Here is a 21,241-nt window from a genome sequence, read left to right as displayed (position 1 = left end):
AGCACTCTAAAGTTCAGCTAAATGCATTTAATATAAATTTAATCATATACATTTTCATTTAATTTCAATTACCATGCAATTAAGGGTCCAAAAACATGACATTCAGTTCACACTTAAGTATAATCTTAAGTATATTTTTCCATAATACGTTTTTTTTTTTTTAGAGTATGAAAACCTTTACAATTTTTTACAAGGGAAATAAAATGGCTACAGGTAAACCAATGATTAGAAGTGATTAGAGAGGAGGAATGGAGGATTCTATCCAGGTTTCTTCCATTATTTGCAGAACTAATGTCTGAAATCAAACGGTGTCTTACAGGAGTGAGATTAATTCCATTACAGCTCAAGTTGTGAGGCAAATTCAATAGATTCTTTAAAAAAAAAAAAAAAAAATATGTCAGCACATTCATGAAATTAGCTGATGTGAAAACAGAAGTGACTATGTGTGACCATGTAAGTCCTAATGTAGGTCACCAGAGCCGTATGCCAGCCAGATGCACGCTGTATGACTTTGAAAGCGTGAAATGGAAAGACATGCTACTTCAAGTGTAGTGACCCTGCATTTAAAAGTGACCTGGCTACTGGCTACTGGTGATTCATTTTTCAGCACTGACTATTTTAAAACTATTTTTTAAATGGATTAAAAAATTATTCAGTCATTAAAGGTGTATTTCACCACTGACGAAATGGGCTTTTAATAAAACTTGGCTGCCTATTCAGTAGAAAGGCAAAGAAAAAAGGCAATTTTTACTATTTGCCAAAAAGGAAGGAAAACATCAACACCCATAATGCACTGGGCATGTTACCATCCAATGCCACTCCCAGGGTACGTTTGAATGACAACGATGTACTAAAAACTAAAAAGTTTTTTCTTTGTACAGATGACAGTGTTATCAAAACTATCCCAGTTCACACAGATCAGTGAAAACGACTAAAAACGCTGTATTACACATACCAGACAAAGCGGTTGAACATCGGCAAAGTTACACTTTAATTTATCAATTATTAAAATGAGTCACAAAATGCAATGCAGTTGGGTAGCATGTCTACTGACCTTTTTAAAATGTATATAAAATAGTTTAGACGATTAGAATAGATTCAACTTTGTCACTGTGCAGAGAACAGTACAAACATAATGAAATACAGAAATATAACCAGAAGCAAATAGCAATATCTATAAGTATAAATACATATGCATATATAAAATTATTATATAGTTTATGCTAAAGTGCATTTAGGATGAAAATGCATTAGGGAAGTTGTATATTGTGTAAATGTTCAACATTAGTTAATATTTCACATTTTTAATCAGTCCTGCAGTGATGTATTTTTAAATATTCAATAGGTAATAAAAGCTGCATGCATAATAAAAATAGTTTTAGATGGAGTATAGCATGTCACACTGCAGGACATGTGGATTTCTCAGAGGTGATTCATGTAATCTACGAATGACGTTGAGCGTGTTCGTACAATCCCTCCAATCACAAAGATCTACAAACAGCTGTTCAGTTCACACCCCCTTTATTTCAAACTAACTAGGTTATGCCACATTACATCAGCGCAGTCCAATCCTGCTGCTGGAGGGTCTCCTTCCTGCAGAGTTTAGCTCCGATCTGCTCCAACACACCTGTTTAACTGGGACTGGAGCTAAACTCTGCTGGCAGGAGGCTCCCTCACCGGGATCAGGATTGGAAAGCCCTGCACTACACCACAGATCTTAGAGATATAAAGAAAAATATCCAATCTCTTGTAAAAAAAAAAAAAAAAAAAAAAGGGACACTTTAGCATGCTTTTACAAAGAGTATATGGAAATAATAATACTTAAAGGCCCACTGAAGGGTGTGTTGACGTATAATCTCAAATGAAACAGGAAGACAGGGTGATATTTCAAACAGCCCCGCCCCTTTTTTTAAATAACCAATAGTGTTTTGTTTATGTTACCGCTGGTCAGAGCCTCTGTAAAACCTAGTAAATGTGTGAGCAAATGACCGAAGGCTTCAGCGTCTGTAACAGTGTAGGAGGAGGCGGGACTTCAGATTCTAGAGAGCATTTGATTGGACCGAAGATTTGACGAGAAACTAAAGTGCGATGTGATGTCATGAAAATCTGTGATCCATTGTATTGGAACACACCAGCTTATTCATAACATTAAGGCTAACATATTCATACTGAAAGATAAAAAATGTACTTTTTGATTTCAGGGGGACTTTAAGAATACGGAATGTAGTTATAAGAATATACTTAAGTGCAAACAAAATGTCACGTTTGGACACCAAATTGCATATTAATTGCAATTAAATGAAAAGGTATTATAATTAATAAATGCAATTAGATGAACTTTACACAGTTTTTTTTTTTTTTTTTTTTTTACCCACCTAAGTAGGACTTACAGTAAGTACATCTTTATATGTAATTTCATAATTCTAATGTCTTGATAAAATATTGTTAAAGTGTAGAATGTACTGACAAGCATTTATGATAAACTAAAATATACTTTAATGTCATTTCTGTTCAAACCTGTATGTCATTCACTTAAATATATTTGTAATAACGTAACTTTTGTAATTATGGAAGTTGCAATTTAGTCTATTTAAAATATATTAAATATAATATTGGATAAGACACTACAGTTCAATTTATAATCTAGTACTTTACATGTGCTTTAGTATGTGCTTTAAAGCATAAAAAAATGTATTAAAACAATGACTTAAAATTTACTTTAAAGTAATTTGATAGTATAACAAAGTGTACTTATGAAAGTGTACTCTCTTTAAGTACACAAAGTGGCCTTTTATTTAATTAATATTATATCACAGTATCTACGAGTACAAAAAACAATTATATACTTTTATGATTTGAAGTAAATAAGTGCTCATTCAATGCGATTAAACACTTTTTTTTCACAAAATACATTCAGAAATGTACTGATAGGAACAAAATCTACACCTGTGGTCCAGTACAGGACAAAGAGGAAACAGCAAGAATCTCTTATCCAATACATTTGTGGGAGTCATACCTGCCTGAAGCATACACTTCTGCTGTGTCAAACAGATTCACTCCATTCTCATAGGCTATCGTCATCAGACTCTCTGCCATCTACAGAAAAAAACATCCACACACAAACACATGCATAAGATGTCAGAGATCAGGTCATTTAAATAAGTTAAAATATAAAGATGTTTCAGTTACCAGAGAAAAATGATTTGAGCTCGTCCAGACTAGCTATATCTTTTATCCCAGTACTTCTCTGATAACTACATAGTTCTGGCACGAAACTCTAAATGGCGCAGGCTGATAGGTCTTTAACTCATTTGGTAGCGATCATGTAATTATCTACATAGCACAGCTGATTGGTTGTTGTTGCATCACTGGCGGCTCAACATTCAAACAAATACAGTAGTGTTTGCTGTTGTAATGCACATTCAGAAACCCTCCACCTTCCCCAGCTCCACCTGTATAGATCTGCTGTGGGGTTAATCAAGATTGCAGTCTCTTAAATATTAATTGTGCAGCTCTAGGAGGTAATCATGTGAAGTAATGTAAAATTTATCCCCAAACATTACAGTTCACCTCATCAGAGATCTGAGATCCAAATGTCACCCAGGTGCCTGTGAACAGAAAAAGAGTGCGTGAGACAGAAGGGTGAGATAGGAGAATGGTGTATTAATACAGTTGCAATTTAGTATGTTATATCAAAAAACACACTGCAGTAAAAAATATAGTACTTAACGTGTGTTAACACATCATAATAAGTTACTTCTTTAAAGAATGACAAAAGATTATTAAACATAATGATTTAAAATGTACTTTTTATTTTCACATTATTACAAAGTGCACTTTAAGAGTGTTAAGAAACATAGTCATGGAAGTGTATACTCTCTTTAAGTGGCTCTTTAAGTACACTTAAGTGGCCTTTCATTTAATTAATTTTAGATTATGCAAGTCCAGTTTTTAAAAAATATACTTTTAAAATTTGAAGTACACTACAAGAGCATATTCAATACAATTAAGCACACCTTTTCAGAAGAGTAAGCTGGGTTAAAGTATTTTAACATGGAAGAAATAGTAACTTTAGCTATAAATAAATAACTGACTCTCCAGTCTTAGACAGAGATGACTGAAGCTCTCTGGATACTCACCAAGTCCCAAGCAAGAAACACGTAGACCCGACTTTCCAAGGTTTCTGAAAGAGAAGGTGAAACAGAGGAAGAATATTTAGTACTCTGTTTTTTTTTATATATGCATGGGCAACAATCCTTAGTATCAGTCTTCTACTCATCCATATTAGGAATCACTTACCAAAAATACCTGATATAATAACAGGTATTATACGAAAAAGCTGTTCAGTATACTGTATGTAGGATTTGCGTCAAACAGACAGAATGCACAATGCTAACATTGTGGCAAGGTTCTCTCAAAGTTATGAGCAAACGTTCTTCCAGTAGTGTTAATAGAATGTTTGTTCAAAGTCTTTAATAACATTATGAAAACATTCACATCAAAATTTTATCAGAAAGTTTTTCTGAAACATTTTAGTTGGACATTATTCTAAAAAATTTTACATTTTAACTGCTTACTACTTTTTTCAGATGGATAGGAAACGTAACGTTCCCATAACACTTGCAAAATGATAACATTTAATTTCATTAAAGGATTAGTTCACTTTCTTCAGTTGAAAAGAAATTAAGGTTTTTGATGAAAACATTTCAGGATTATTCTAGGATTATCCTTATAGTGGACTTCAATGGTCTTAGACGGTTGAAGGTCAAAATGACAGTTTCAGTGCAGCTTCAAAGAGCTTTAAACGATAGCAGACGAGGAATACGACTCTTATCTAGCGAAACGATCTGTCATTTTTGAAAAAAATGTAAATGTATATGCTTTATATAAACAAATGATCGCCTTCCAAGTGCTTCCGCCAAAACCTTCCCTATTCTACTTACGGAAAAAAATGGAACTGCCACTGCGTTCATTCCGTAAGTTGAATAGGGAAGGCGTAGGACATACAGCGTAAGCTTTTTGAAGAATGCGAAAGTGCGATTTTGGCAGAAGCATTTGGAAGGTGATCATTTGTTTATATAAAGTATATACATTTACATTTTTTTTTTAAAATGACAGATCGTTTCGATAGATAAGACTCTTATTCCTCGTCTGGTATCGTTTAAAGCCCTTTGAAGCTGCACTGAAACTGTAATTTTGACCTTCAACCGTTTGGGCTCCATTGAAGTCCACTATAAGGAGAATAATCCTGGAATTTTTTGGACATGAACGTCTTGGATGACACGGGGGTGAGTAAATTATTAGGAAAATTTTATTTGAAAGTGAACTAATCCTTTAATGTTTTCTCTAGCATTCACATAACCAAGAAAAACCTGGAAAAACTGTCCGTTTAAACATTCTGAGAATATTCAGAAATAATCTGAATGTTTTTATACTAAGAGGGGGACCTATAATGCCCCTGTTACAAGATGTAATATAAGTCTCTGGTGTCCCCAGAATGTGTCCGTGAAGTTTCAGCTCAAAATACCCCACAGATCATTTAACATACTATGTTGTATATTCCCCATTTTTGAGTGGAAGGAAATTCATGCTGTTTTTGTACATGTATCTTTAAATGCAAATGAGCTGCTGCTCCCCGCCCCCTTTCCAGAAGAGGGCGGAGCCTACAGCTTGTGCCTCGGATAAAACATCTGTTTAGTTTTGATTATCATCTCTATCATGGTCACGCTCAAGTGACATTGCAGTTCTTCATCATCATGAAAGTTTATTATCTGCATGCTTTTCAAAGCCATAACAGTTTAAACTTCTGATATATGGTTTTCTGAGCGCACACATCTGAAGCAGGCGCATAGAAAGCTGACTGTCAGACGGCGCGCCGCTTTAGTATTAAAGTCATTTCTCTTACACATCTTATTTCACTTAAACTATCAAATACACACAAGGTTATGTCAAAAACACACACAAAGATCACATAAACACAGTCGGTTATGTCTTTGAACGTAAACCGCAAGCAAAGAAATCGCATGTGTATATTAGATCTGTGTATTAAAGTGTCAACAGCATAATACACAGTACCTACTCCTGTATATACTGTTAATATGATTCAAACAAGAAAAGAAAAACAGAAAATCACTCACTGCTCTTGACTGAATAACTTTAGTAGCTTTAAATAAATACATTTCTTACTTGAATGCTGCTGTTTGTTAAATAATCTGGCGATAAACATGGTGTACTGTGTACAGCACACTGAGGGCGGGGTCTATGCTAATAGGGCAGAGTCCGTCAACAGTTGTGGGCGGGGCCTAATAATTGTATGACGTCACATTGTTAGAATCAGCAAATGGTTTGTTCTGAGACACTGCTTATGATTTATGAGGATTAAAAAAAGAGGAGTGGGTGGATTTTTACCATTATAGAGTGGTTGCACGCACACACTGCCGACACACATTTATGTTCAAACAGGTCCCCTTTAATGGGAGCATTAGCAAAATGTTCCTAAAACATATTTTTGTTAACTGGGATAATTCTGTTATTTATGCATTTTAGATGTTAAATGTAAGTTCAAAATACTACATATAACAAAAATGAATTTTATGATAGCAGTAACAGTAAAGGTACTATCGTAATGGGGTAAAAATTTAATATAAGTACATAATTACATTATATAATTAATAATGTTTAGATGAGTAAATGTGTATGTTTAATCTGTACTTTTGTTTTTCTATTATACTGGGCAAGCAGTTGTTTTATTCACTTTCACTAGATTAGTTTTCATAGCCTTTAATTTACACATTGTTTGGGAACAACATTGAGTAGGATATAGAATAACTTTTTATATAAAAGTACCAAAAATCTTTAATGCGAATAATCAAAGACATAATCAACAGATACTATACCTAAACTATATTTTTAGATGTCAACTTTTCATCTTAACATCAGATTGCATATATTGGCTAATGGATATCAAGCTGTGTTCATAACCATTGTAAAATAGCCAATGAAAAGAGTTGAAAGCTAGAGCAGCGCCCTTGGCTGCTTTAATTACAGATGCATGAACACCAGTTGAAGATCAGCTATGCGTTACCCGTGCCTGCTTTTCATTTGAGCCGCTGCTCACTTATGTGTCCGATAGAAACGGAGAGACAGAAAGGGACAGATTGTCAGTGTGTTTAGATGGGCGGCTGAACCACGCTTTCTCTTCTCCACATCTATTTTTGTTTGCCCGGCCAGTCTATTTATAGAAATGTTGCAACTGTGCATTTGTTTTTGTCCAGTGTGTGTGTGTGTGTGTGTGTGTGTGTGTGTGTGTGTGTGTGTATAATGAACTATTCATTATATTGATGCTGACATATTACCAGCCAAGACTGTGAGGAATAACTAAATTAATAGCATGAATCATTAATTTGATCTAAAAAAGCAGAGCAAAAAGGCACATCTATTCATCACATGAGAGGAATGGGTGAGAGATAAAACTGCAAAGCTCTTTCTCGCTGACACAAATATTTTCACTTTCTCTGTCATCCTTCATTTTTATCTTTCTCCATCCTTTCCTCTTTTCCACAGCGCTGCATTAGAGTGCTGAATCACACACGCACACATCGTTATGAATGTATATGATGAGAAGCCGCAGGGAAGAAAACACGAATCATGCGCTGAATACTTACAGTCGATGCTGCATGTTTACATGCACGCTTACACACACACACACACACACACTCGGTCCCCAAAATGTAGTGAACACGAGGACCACACACACTTGTTTTTCTATCATGGTGGGGAGTCTCCATTAAATTTTCTATCCCTACATGTAATCCTCATAAAAACCATTTTGTAATATTATTAGTTAATAAAATTTTGTAGAATAAGAATCTGTTAAAAAATCAGCTATTATTTACTCTCCCTCATGTCGTTTCAAAACTCTATGCCATTATGCATGACGTATTGTTGAATGTAGAAGCACAGAGGATAGAGCAAAACAAATCACCGCTCAAGAATTAGAAGTCTAAAATGATAGTTTTTAATGAGAAATGTTGGAGGATTTCGACATAAGAGAAGAGGAGCTTGAGTTTATTGCCCAGCCCTATTTGTTTAATATAACTCAGATTGTTTTTGTCTGAAAGAAGATGGCTTGAGGGTGAGTAAATCATGGGATAATTTTCATTTTTGGGTGAACTAACCCTTCAAACGCCCTTTCCTATTCTACTTACGGAACGAATGTAGCACCAGTTTGGTTTTTTTAGTAGAATAGGGAAGACTTAGGATACACAGCGCAAGCTTTTTGAAGAATACGGAAAGCGGAAGCACATGCACGGCTACAGTTGTATTTTTTCCGAAAATGACCAATCGTTTCACTAGATAAGACTCTTATTCCTCGTCTGGTATTGTTTAAAGCTCTTTGAAGCTGCACTGAAACTGTCATTTTGACCGTCTAGAGTCTATTGAATTCCACTTTAAGGAGAATAATCCTGGTATGTTTTCATCAAAAACCTTAATTTCTTTTCGACTGAAGAATGAAAGACATGAACCTCTTGGATGACATGGGGGTGAGTAAATTATCAGGAAAATTTTATTTAAAAGTGGACTAATCCTTTAAACAAACTATCGAGAAGACTCTGAACCCCCATTCACTGTAAGGAAAAGAGTGATTATGTTCCATTCGAAAGGTTGGGATTAATAGGATTTGTTTGTTTGTTTTGTTTTTGAAATAAATTAATATTTTATTCAGCAAGGATGCATTAAATTAATTCTATTTCAAATAAATGCTGTTCTTTTAAAATTCCTATTCAGCAAAGAACCTCGGAAAAAAAGTATCTTTCCACAAAAATATGAACTGTTTTCAACATTGATAATAATCAGAAATGTTTCTTGAGCAGCAAATCATCATCATTAGAATGATTTCTGAAGGATCATGTGACCCTGAAGACTGGAGTAATGATGCTGAAAATTCAGCTTTGATCACAGGAATAAATTACATTTAATAATGTATTCACTTAGAAAATATTTACTTTAAATTGTAATAATATTTGTAACAATATTACTGGGTCATCCCGTGTCAAATCAACCAGAGGACCCCGGCTCATATTTTTGATTTTGTTCATATTTTTTTCTGTAGAATGACAAACATAAATAGTGAATATTAAATGTCGCAGATGTACATTTACTGAGTAATCCACTATTTTTTAGAGGGTGGTCAAAATTACAATTTTCACCTAAGATCTGGAGCCAATTTACAGGGGTGAAAAAATTATTTTAGAAAGATGGAGGCAGCATTATTCTATTTTTACACAGAGATTGGTAGGTCTACTAGTAAAATCTGCTGTCTTTAGCAATCTTCGTTTCATTATGTGCCAACAGTGATAGTTAAAAAAATTGCAAAATGCACTTCTTGTGTTTTTTGGTTTGTTTTGTTTTTTGCTTCAGGTTTGCAAGCCTAAAGAACAAATAATGTTGATTTTGGTTGATTTGACACGGAATCAAAATAAATTTGATAAAATAAACGCACTTATAAGAGAGTTCTTTCAAAAACATTCAAAAATCATACAAACCCCAAGCCACTGAACGGTAGTGTTCAATGACAGAATTTTCATTTCTAGGTGAATTAATCTTTTAAGCGTTTTTTTTGTTTCCACACCAGCCAACGGGAGGTCATTTCAGGTTCTACTAACAATATTGGCAAAACCCGACCACCCCACCCACACATGAATCAAACACATATACAACACAAATGCACACATGTCGACAGATGCTGGCTCTTGCACTGTGCCCAAGATAAGTCATATCTCTCTCATAATTTCTAATATTTCTAATATCTCCTAGCAGCAGTAGCGACAAAACAACCATACATTTCGTTTATAACTTGGTTTCTGTTTCTTCAGCATCATTCTAGGCATCATGCTGCAAACAGGTTTATATTAAACCACTTCCTGATTGGTTGTGACTGTGTTATGTGAAGCAGCATTTCACTTTCAGAGTGGAAAGACAAATAACTTGTCGCCTGGTCATCATCAGTGAAGGCTTTTTATTGTCTTTATTTGTTAGGTAAAGACTTTTAGAAGTCATGCACCCTCTATATCACTTTCTTTTATCTCTCTCTTTTGAACACAAGCTTTTTCTGTGAAAGAAAGTGTTTAATGATGCTGAGATCTTGGCTGATTCTCTTTTTCCTACCACAAGCCTGGCTATAAATCATCCTGTTCACACACAAACACATGCTGTAACACTGGCCTCCGCAACAACCACGGCGTTCTGTTTACTGATATGTTTACATAGCCACTATGGTGTATGTATAGACATGCACACAACTGTAGTTTGTGAGGACAGCACTGAAAGAATCCATCTTATTGTGCACTTTTGCACACTTTATGTTATTGCTGGAGTATTTGAATTTAACCTATATAATTAGTGGTGATTTCTAAGGCCTCTAAATTAACAACATGATCAAAACCTGTTACTCACAATCTACTACAAGCCTTTTGCCGTCTGATTGATAGTTCACACTTTTTAATAAAATCCTTATTTTTTATTTAAGTCCTTTTAATATAATTCTAAAAATGTCGACTTCTAGGTTCACATGTCTTTTTCCTGTGAAATGGATTTTTATAAAGTAAACGTAAGAATAACTTTTATATTGTTAGTAATATTTTAAGACACTTACTGGACTGAAGCAACTTAGGTTTTTGTTTTTTTGTTTTTTTAGAAAGATCATGTTAAAATGGGAGTATCAATTATAATATATCAGACGTTTATTTGTTCATCTCTCAATCATTGTATTATATGTTTTGCCCAGAGCTTTGATCATAAAACTAAGCATTTAAATATCTTAGGAAGACATATTTTTAGGATGTATAGCATGACATCTGATATTTATATGCATTGTATTTAAGTATTCTGCTATACTGTTATAAAGGTCTCGTTGTTTTTCAACATTTCATCTTATTTTTTGTCCATATACACAGTATATATCAGCAAGTGCACCGACTTGCATATTTTTTTCTGTTTGGGCTTCTGAATAATATTGAGCTGTAATTTCTCCCTTAAGTATGAGCTCCATATTCTCAGAATATATGAGCCATAAAAGCCTGATGTATCAAATTTGAAAGAAAAAAAAACTTTTTTTTAATTTTTTTTTTTTAGATTTTGTCTAAAAGGTTCAATACACAGTTCCATTTAAAAAAACGTAAACATCTCACTCAAATTGTTATGCTGATAATATAATTTGCAATGACATTACACATTTATTTTCACTTTTGGACCCCACTGAATCTGCAAGAGGTCACATCAACAGACACATCAGGCAGATTCATAAAAATCAGAAATGCAGAGCACACAACACCATCCAGACACACTCCTCTCAGAATACTGCAGTGCACCACAACAGGGTGGAGAGAGAGAGAGAAAGAGAGAGAAAGAGAAAGAGAGAGTGTGTGTAACAAATGTGAAAATGTGAGTGAAGGCAGATAAAGTGGAAATGAAATAATGACAAACACAGGCAACAATGAGATAGAAACTGGGAGAGAACAAAGAATGAAAAACAATGATTTAGAAAGAAAGAGGGAACAATTTTGAGGGAGTGTGGTGAATAGCGAAAGAGAGAAAACAGAATGGACAGAAGTGGTGGGAGAGAGCGCTCATTTCTCCATAGAGTGTCTGTCTGCAAACCGTAAAAGGCCCATTCTGATTAATGTACTTTATAATGAGTTAGCATAGGCAATTACTGCACATGCTGAGAAGAGAGGGGGGAAAAAACGAGTGCGTGAGCAGGAGAGAGAGTTGGCAGAATGGCGTTCTCATGCTACACCTTACATACGTCTATATACTACATATATAGTGTGCGCAAGAGAATATTGCATAATGTGCTCAGCTTCACCTTCTATTTCTGGTGTGATGAATGAACCGAATATGCATTATACATTATTATTTGATTGGACAGCCAAAAGTTATGATGAACCAACAAAACTGGAATAATGCAAAACACTGAATTGTTTATTTCTGAAATGAAAACTGGATGCCACTTGCCAAATTAAATATGCAACAAACTAAAGTCACGCATCATTAGCATACATTATTACGTTTATGTTTGAAATTTTGGTCTCACTTTATATTGTGTTTTTAACTACTATGTACTGACATTTAAATTAATCATTTGATACAGTGCACTTATTGTGTTCAAACATTTTTACATTTGTACTTATATGTATAAAAAAACACCTGTAATTACATCTATAATTGCACTGTTAAGCCTTCTCTTACACCTTAACCCAGCCTTAATCTTTACCTAATGTCAGTATTGACACCACTCTTTAAAATAATTAAACCTCAGTAAATTAATAAAACAAAATAAGCAGTTAATTAATTTGACATTATACACCTAAATTGAGTTGACCTAACTAATTAATTTTTTTTTTAATGAAATAAATTAAATTGTGTGTAAAACTTTCTTCAATTAAATTAAGCAAGGCTAATGAAGTAAGGGTAAGTGTAACTGAAATTTTTATTAGTACATACTGCACACTCTCATGTGTATACTTTAAAAGTATATACTGTGTATTCAGTAGTTTGCCGAATTCTAAATATTCACAATATATTCACATTATTTTGCTGGAAATATTGTCATATTGATGCACATCAATTAATTTTGTTTTATAAATTATTCAACAAATTAATAATTTTTTTTAGCAATATTTAGTTATCAATATGTTACCCTGCGTCTGAAATCGAATACTACTCTACTATATAGTATGCGAAAAACAATATGCAAACAGAGTAGTATGTCCGAATTCATGGTATTCAAGCAAAAAGTACCCGGATGACTTACTACTTCCGGAGAGATTCTGAAGTGCGCATACGATGGACACTTTACTATCCCATGAGGCAACGGGAGAGGATTTGTGAATGGAGTTGAAGGGACGTAACTGACGCAGGTAGGTCATGTGACAGTAAAAACATAGCGGATGTAGTATGTCCGAATTCATCCATACTACACACATTCCTACTAAATAGAACATACTTTTTCAACGGTTGTGAAGTAAATCTAAATTCAAATGCAGTACCTACTCAACAGTACATGATTTCAGACGCAGCTTTAGTATTCTATTCCAAACATAGCATCATTCGAATAATTTGCACTTGACTTATTTCCATTAGGGACTAAACAACCCCCAAGAGTGTAGTGCTGGTGAAGGACAGGGATGGTATGAGTAGCCAGAGTGGATCTTTGACGTAAGGTCTGGGTGGAATCTGGGTACCAACTGATGGAGGCAGTGGCGGAAGTGATGGAGACCCAGCGCAGCTGATAGGCTTACGGACCAGGGCAACATCCATGGCTCGGAAGCCCAAGGTGGAGCCGCTGATGCACGGAACCAAGGGAGCGAGGATGACGGGGAAGCCAGAGGGAAGGAGGACCCAGGTGGAGCTAAGGGGTGGAGGTTCAAGGCGTAGCTGGAGACCTGGAAGTCCATGGCGGAGGCAGAGCAACGACTGAGAGAGGCTGAGCCGGATGGATGAGGGAATCCGGAGGAGTCCTAGGGCCAAAGGATCACGGAGGAGCCGACGGGCTGACAGGCTGAGGTGGAGATGAGGTGAAGCCAAGGAATCCATAATACCATGCCGAGCTGGTGATTGGGAGGGCCGAAGCAGAGCCAGAGACTTGCACGGAGCTAGCGGTGGTGGCAGAGCAGAGGAGCTAGACAACACCAGGGAAGGTGGCGGGTCAAGAGGAGGAGATGGGAGAAGGGAGTCCGGGTGGGAGCAATGGAGCAGGAAGGTCTCCGGACAGACCTCCAAACAGCCAGATGGAACCAGCGGAGAATATATAAATTCAAGGGTCGAGGAGGGAACTAGATCTATCAGGCAGTGGTCCGCTCTTGGCTCTCTAGGACTGACATGGCGACTGGCACTGGCTCTGGGACAGATGCGGTGGCTGGCTCTGGCTCCGATGTGGGAGTGGGCTATTGCTCTTGGACCATGGTGGGCATGGGCTCAGGCTAAGAGTCAGTAGTGGACCCATGCTCTGGCTCAGGTTCCTTGCTGGGTGCAGGGCTAACGTGTTCTCCTTCCTCTCCCTCACAGACCGTGAAGGGGGACCCACAAATCCGCAGAACTCACTCTACATAACTGGCAAAAATCCTTTGAGGACCTTCCACGGGCAGACATGCTTTTGACAGCTCATTGAGGCTAGTCTGGTAAAACAGACAGAGGGAGCAGTCAGGATAGTGTAAGGCATGCCAGGTTGAGAAAATTCCTCATGTGATCCTCAAGGGAACGTTCCGCCTGATCCAGGAGGAGGAGGAGGAGGCACACAGATGGTATGTCCATAGTCCATTTAAATCTTTATTTGAGGATGGTTCCTCTGTCAGGTGTAGTGGTAAGCTTGCAAGAAGAAGATTAAAGTAGACAGTACTTATTACAATCCGAAACACTCAGGGGAACATAGGAATCCACGTAGGAGAAACGCTAATCCAACAAGGGTATAGTATAAACACAAGGTACATATTAAGAGAGACAGATACAAATCAAAAGTAACCATGGAAAAAAACAAGGACTTAACAAACAAAACAGGACTGGAAAACTAAAGGAACTAAAGGAAAAAAAAAACCCTAACCCCTAACCGTGACAATAATGAGTAGTACTAAAACTGCATATCTTTTTTTGTGTTCAGCAAGATGACAGAATTTAAATTTATATGTGAACAATCTAATAAATAATAATATTTGTAATTTAAAAAGAAAAATAGCGAAGGTATTCCAAACTGTCTCAGCATGGCAAGTACATCTCATCTCAAATGTTCAGACTCAGTTAACTGTAACTGTACAGTAGCTGCTGAAAAAATGAACCAGCATTGGAAGAAGTACTTATGTGACATGTCTGATCAATCCATGTCCCATAATGCATTTTTAGAAAAGGTCCCTCCCCTGGAACTCCTCAACCTTCAAAAATTTGATCTAGGCATCTTATAGCAACATGAGTTTCTCCACAGTTGACAGCATAAAGCATCTATTCGCTTGGCCAACTTGCTGGGGCAGTGATAACTGTGATGCAATGTCTAAAGCAACAGCAGACATAACGGAGGAATATGTGTAATGATGTAGGACAGGAATGAGACTGGAAGATGTTTCATGACATTACACTGAAAAAAATAACTGATGCAGTTAAATATGAGTCACCATATGTCTGTGAGATGAGCTTGATAAGATTAATTTGCTTAATGTGATAAAACAGATCTGTTTCATTAACATGACTGTTAGCACCTTGGAGCTAGAGCAAAAACTGAAAACACTAAAACCCAAATATAAATGTTTAAAGACCGATTAGAGTTGGAGTACTGGTCTTGTGGAGTACTCTGGAGGTTTTGGTCTTGGGGTTAAGTTATGGTCTAGTTCTGGGCCTCAAGGGTTCTAGTCTTGGTCTCAGAGGGTCTGATGTTACATTTAAAGTTCATATATTTTTCTTTTATATTTTGAAATTGCAACTTCATCATTACAAATGTGTAATTACATATGTATTTAAATGAATTACATATATTTTTAAATGAATTTTAGTTAACCATATATATGCCTGTCACTACATTCGATAGTACTCTTTAACCATATTTCAAAGACAATAATAGTCATTATCAAATTACATACTAAGATGTACTTAAGTCTTAAGTGGGTCAAAAAGGCACTCTAAAGTTCAGCTAATTGCATGTAATGTAAATGTAAACTATTATGTATAATATTTTATTTTTTATTTATTTTTTTTACAAGGACATACTTTTGCCACAGTGTTGAAATAACTTAAAAGAGCTCACCATCCAATGTATTTTCAAGTCAATGCTGAAGGTCAGAGAATTACAGAACTGTTTCACTGCAGAAGTCTGTAGTATTTGGTTTTTCACTTAATACAAAAACATGCTTTAGATTACAATTTAGATTTGTACAAAATGAACAAAAATTAAAAAAATTTCATTTGTTCACCCTCATGTCTTTCCAAACCCATAAGACTTTTGATAAGTTTCTAATCACAAATGAATTTAGATTTCTGTGCCTCCAAAGTCCATTTACCCAAGACTTTGAGACTTCAAAAAAATTCATAAAAAGATATTAAAAGAAATGCATATGAATCGAGCGGTTTAACTAAAGGCTCGATTCAGGCTCATATAGTTCAAACGAAGTTCTTTTTCGTTCTTCGTTTAGGAGTAAAACGAAGTTCAAAATGCGTGACAAGCGATATACACTGCTGAGAGTGACGTTTAGATGAATATGTAACTCAGTAACAAAATTAACACAACAAAAATGAGAAAACAGCAAGCATAAGCGTCTGATCATAACAACATGGGTATGTTAGCACAAGCTCTGCAAATTAGCACTCCAGTCACGTCACGTCTTCATATAGCACTTTATTCAATAGATTGCTTAAAATCAAGCAGCTTTACAGTATCAAACAGTGTTAGTGCCTCATTTTTTTACAACCACAACTTCATTTTGTACTATAAAGCGGCTATCCAGTGTGTTCATGTTTTCACCCGTGGAGATCTTACCTCAACAAACTCAAACACACAAAATGAATCAGAGACGCGTCCCACGCGAGTGAAGGTGGAGCCTCAGCACACACCTCCTGTTACATTATCATCACGGACCAATGGTAGTACGAAGGTGTTTTGCAGCTGGAGCAAACTTTTTCTGAGAGTTCGCTTTTGCAAGCCGTTTCGAACTTCCAAAAAGAACACAAAATGAAGTTTGTTTTGGCCTGATTTTGTTCGAAATTACGTCACATCAGTTCGTTCTTCGATTTCGTTTGAAGTATACCGGGGCCTTGAGTCTTCTGAAAAGACACGATTGCAGAGTATATGATGAACAGATTTAATTTATGCTTTTATTCACATATAAATATTGACCAATACACATATAAAAAGCACATCAAATATGGTAAACAGGAGCTCAAACATGCATGTCTACAGGTATTATAACCTCCTTGCTTCATTTAATTTGAAATATACTTTTATATATAATATACTGCATTTATGGTGCATTTTGTCCTTTTTGGAGCTTAACTTTGGTTATATGAAAAATGAAATATGGACATTCTTCTAAACATCTTTTTTTGTGTTCCAAGGAAGTAAAAATAGTCATACAGATTTGGAACAAGGGTGAGTAATCTATTAAAGCAATAAGCGCCAAGAAGCTGTGGTTTACAGTGAATGTATAACAGCTAAGGAGCGTTGTTAGGCACACCATGGAGCGATTGGAGTCAATTGAACAATATCAATTGAGAATAAACATATGTTTACATTGCTAAGAGTGGTTGCTAAGGGTGTTGTGTAGTGATACACAGAACCGTTGGGTGAAGCGGTCATAGCCGTGTTTTATTGCGAATAAAACTAATGACCAATCAGAATGAAGGACTGATTATAGTTTTCATTGAACCAACACTTTAAAAACATTTCACAATGAAACAGACCCTTGTAAAAAGTGCACTTTAGCATACTTTTAAAAAGAGTACTAATTATGGACACAATACTTTTAATTGAAATTAACAGTGCCTTTTTGACCTACTAAAGTAGGACTTAAATACATCTTTATGTGTCATTTCAATTGCCTAGTGTAGAATGCACTGACAAGCATTTATGGTAAACTAAAATACTCTTTAGTGTCATTTCTATTGAAACATGCATGTCATATATTTAATAGGTTTGTAATTACACATTTATAGTGATGAAGATGCAATTTAAAAAATATAACCTTTACATGTAATATCAGATAACACACTACAGTTATAACCAATTTAAATGTATAACCAAGTGCTTTAGAATGTTAGTCAACACATCAAAATAAGTGCACTTCTTTAAAGCATGACAAAAGATTATTCGGTTTTTAGTTCAAACAAAGTTAAAACATAATGATTTAAAATGAACATTGAAGTAAAACCTTTAATTAAAGTTCACATTTTCAGTCTACTTAAGTGTGTTAAGAAACAGTTATGAAAGTGTATCCCTCTTTACGTGGCCTTTTATTTCATTAATAATATATTATCTGCAAGTACAGTAAATATACTTTTAAGATTCAAACACAACAAGTCCACATTCAATACAATTAAGTGCACTTCTATTCCACAAGGAGAGATCAGAACCTTCTAGTGTTCACATGTTTGCCTGACAGCAGGCACAGCACCGGCCAACACGCAATAACAAATGAACATGTTTAACAACACATGTAAGCCACTTCAACCCTGTAGGAACTGATATAAAAATAATCTAACATATGGTTTGTGAATATTTTTCTGACTAAGGACGTTGCTGTATAACCTCTCTCTATGACAAGCACAACTGCGATATTCACAGATGATGTGTCGTCAGATGCATATGTTTCTTAATGGCCTCTATCTCTCAGTGAATGAAAATGAAATGTAGGCTATTTAATCACAACAATCAGGAGTAATTAGCATAATTATAGCTATTGTTATTCTGAATGCCATTAATGGCCAAAGCAAGTATATTCTAATGTGTTTGTATACATGCCTTACATTTCGAAAAGTGTATGCGTGTACATTTAACTGCATTTATGTGGGGGTGTTTTGAATAACATCTATTAACTTTACCAGAATAAAAGAGAGAGAGAGAGAGATTTGGTTGAGTGACAGGAATGGGAATCTCTTGAAATAGGCTTTGGCATGAAAATACAGTGACCACTAACTGAGGTTACAATCTTTCTATTTTTACCAGCCAACTTCCACCCTCTGGCTAATAACCTCTATCTTTTACACACCATGGCACAGCTGCTGCTCAATAGAGATGATAGCGCAATGTAAACTAGACAAATTTTGATGTTGGCTTGGGAAAGCCTAGCTCAGGGGTGGCCAAGTTTGGTCCTACAGTGCCACTGTCCAGCAGAGTTCAGCTTCAGCTCTAATCAAACACACCTGAACAGGCTAATCAAGCTCTTCAGGATTACTAAGGCTACATGCAGTCAAAGAATATACACTAACAAGAAGCGAAACTGAAAAGAACGTTCCATTGCAACACTGGCGCCCAGCGGCAGCCCTGCTGTTCCACCATTTTGTTAAAAAAAAAGTACATTAAAGCTGAAATCCAACCTGAATGATGACAACACAGAATAAAATACTATCGCTAGTGATCATCAAATCCTTTTTACAGTTTATTTTACAGACTTTGTGTTTAAGACTTCCACTATTTTCACAAAACATTTTTGCTCTTTAGAAACCCAGTCAGTTTGGGTTAAAATTCTTTAAAAGCAGGGATGCAAACAGGTAAGGGAGAAAAAAGGTGAGAACGTCACGTGGGCGGAGGCATGCTTGGCACAATGTGTTTTTTAAGAAAATGTAATGCAGGATATTTTAGACAATATTGGCTGATTAGACGGCAATACTGAGCTAAACTGCAAAACTCTTTGCCCTCTCTCTTCACCGTTCCCACATCTCATACCTCAAATAAATAAAATATTCCCCTTTAAAGACATTAGTTTTTAAAGTTAGAGTAAAGGAAACAAAGTACAGTACTTGAATTGAAACAACCAAGTAGCCTTGTAAGACCCCCACCCCCATAAAAACATTTTCTCATTGGATCAATGCAAATCCCATAAGTGATCCATTCTGATCTCAAAAAGGTGAGCTGTCACTGAAAGGTGAGGAGTTTGCATCTACAAACCCGATTCCAAAAAAGTTGGGACACTGTACAAATTGTGAATAAAAAAGGAATGCAATAATTTACAAATCTCATAAACTTATATTTTATTCAAAATAGAATATAGATAACATATCAAATGTTGAAAGTGAGACATTCTGAAATGCCATGTCAAATATTGGCTCATTTTGGATTACACATTCCAAAAAAGTTAAATGTACATATAAAGACTAATTTGCAACTTATTAGGTCAATTGGCAATATGATTGGGTATAAAAAGAGCCTCTCAGAGTGGCAGTGTCTCTCAGAAGTCAAGATGGGCAGAGGATCACCAATTCCCCCAATGCTGCGGCGAAAAATAGTGGACCAATATCAGAAAGGAGTTTCTCAGAGAAAAATTTTTGAAGTTATCATCATCTACAGTGCATAATATCATCCAAAGATTCAGAGAATCTGGAACAATCTCTGTGCATCTCAGTTCAGAAGCCTGCATCTCTGATGGTATGGGGTTGCATGAGTGTGTGTGGCATAGGCAGCTTACACATCTGGAAAGGCACCATCAATGCTGAAAGGTATATCCAAGTTCTAGAACAACATATGCTCCCATCCAGATTTGAAACTTCCACATCATTGCATTCTGTTTTTATTCACAATTTGTACAGTGTCCCAACTTTTTTGGAATCGGGTTTGTATGTAAAAGGCTTATAAACGCTCAATTATTACCAACATATGAAATTAAATTAAGGACATGCATCAGAAAAATTGGGAATGTTGGACAATAAATATATGACAGAAAATAACAGCTTGTTTTTGCGGTGTTGTACTGTATGTTAAAGCAAAAGTGTCCAAAAGTGGGAATTATGCGATAACGGACACAGCAATGCATCATGTATTATAAGATCATTATGTTTGTAGTGTGATCCATTAAAACGTACAATATATATTTAAATTCAGATAGTGGAGTAATACTACACTGCTCAAAAAAATTAAAGGGACACTTTGAAAACACATCAGATCTCAATGAGGAAAAATATCATGCTGGATATCTATACTGATATGGATTGGGTAATATGCTAGGAATGAAAGGATGCCACATCGTTTGATGGAAATGAAAAGTATCAACCTACAGAGGACTGAATTCAAAGACACCCTGAAAATCAAAGTGAAAAAATGATGCAGCAGGCCAGTCCATTTTGCTGAAATTTCATTGCAGCAACTCAAAATGGTTCTCAGTAGATTGTATGGCCACTACATGCTTGTATGAATGCCTGACAACATTGGGACATGCTCCTAATGAGACGATGGATGGTGTCCTGGGGTATTTCCTCCCAGATCTGGACCAGGGCATCACTGAGGTCCTGAAACGTTTGAGGTGAAACCTGGCAGCGTCGGATGGACCGAAACATAATGTCCCAGAGGTGTTCTATTGGATTTAGTGAGCGTGGGGGCCATTCAATGGTATCAATTCCTTCATCCTCCAGGAACTGCCTGCATACTCTCGCCACATAAGGCCGGGCATTGTCGTGCACCAGGAGGAACCCAGGACCCACTGCACCAGCGTAGGGTCCGACAATGGGTCCGAGGATTTCATCCCGATATCTAATGGCAGTCAGGGTGCCATTGTCT

At 36.0% G+C, this 21,241-nt stretch overlaps 1 protein-coding gene across 1 annotated transcript in view; it reads right to left on the bottom strand.

The window, feature by feature from the left end:
* Positions 1-21,241, bottom strand: part of LOC137033953 (voltage-gated potassium channel subunit beta-3) — a 39,692-nt gene that overhangs the window by 9,704 nt on the left and 8,747 nt on the right. Inside the window, exons 2-4 of the mRNA XM_067406467.1 lie at positions 4,140-4,183; positions 3,571-3,608; positions 3,017-3,096 (exon numbers count right to left, since the gene is read on the bottom strand). Coding sequence (XP_067262568.1) covers positions 3,017-3,096; positions 3,571-3,608; positions 4,140-4,183 — 162 coding nt within the window. The remainder of the gene's footprint in view (positions 1-3,016; positions 3,097-3,570; positions 3,609-4,139; positions 4,184-21,241) is intronic.

This window comes from Chanodichthys erythropterus, chromosome 13 (genome assembly GCF_024489055.1).
Source record: "Chanodichthys erythropterus isolate Z2021 chromosome 13, ASM2448905v1, whole genome shotgun sequence".
NCBI classification, from domain to species: domain Eukaryota; kingdom Metazoa; phylum Chordata; class Actinopteri; order Cypriniformes; family Xenocyprididae; genus Chanodichthys; species Chanodichthys erythropterus.
Note: the sequence above shows the minus strand (reverse complement) of the source record. Positions and strands in the feature narration are given on the sequence as shown.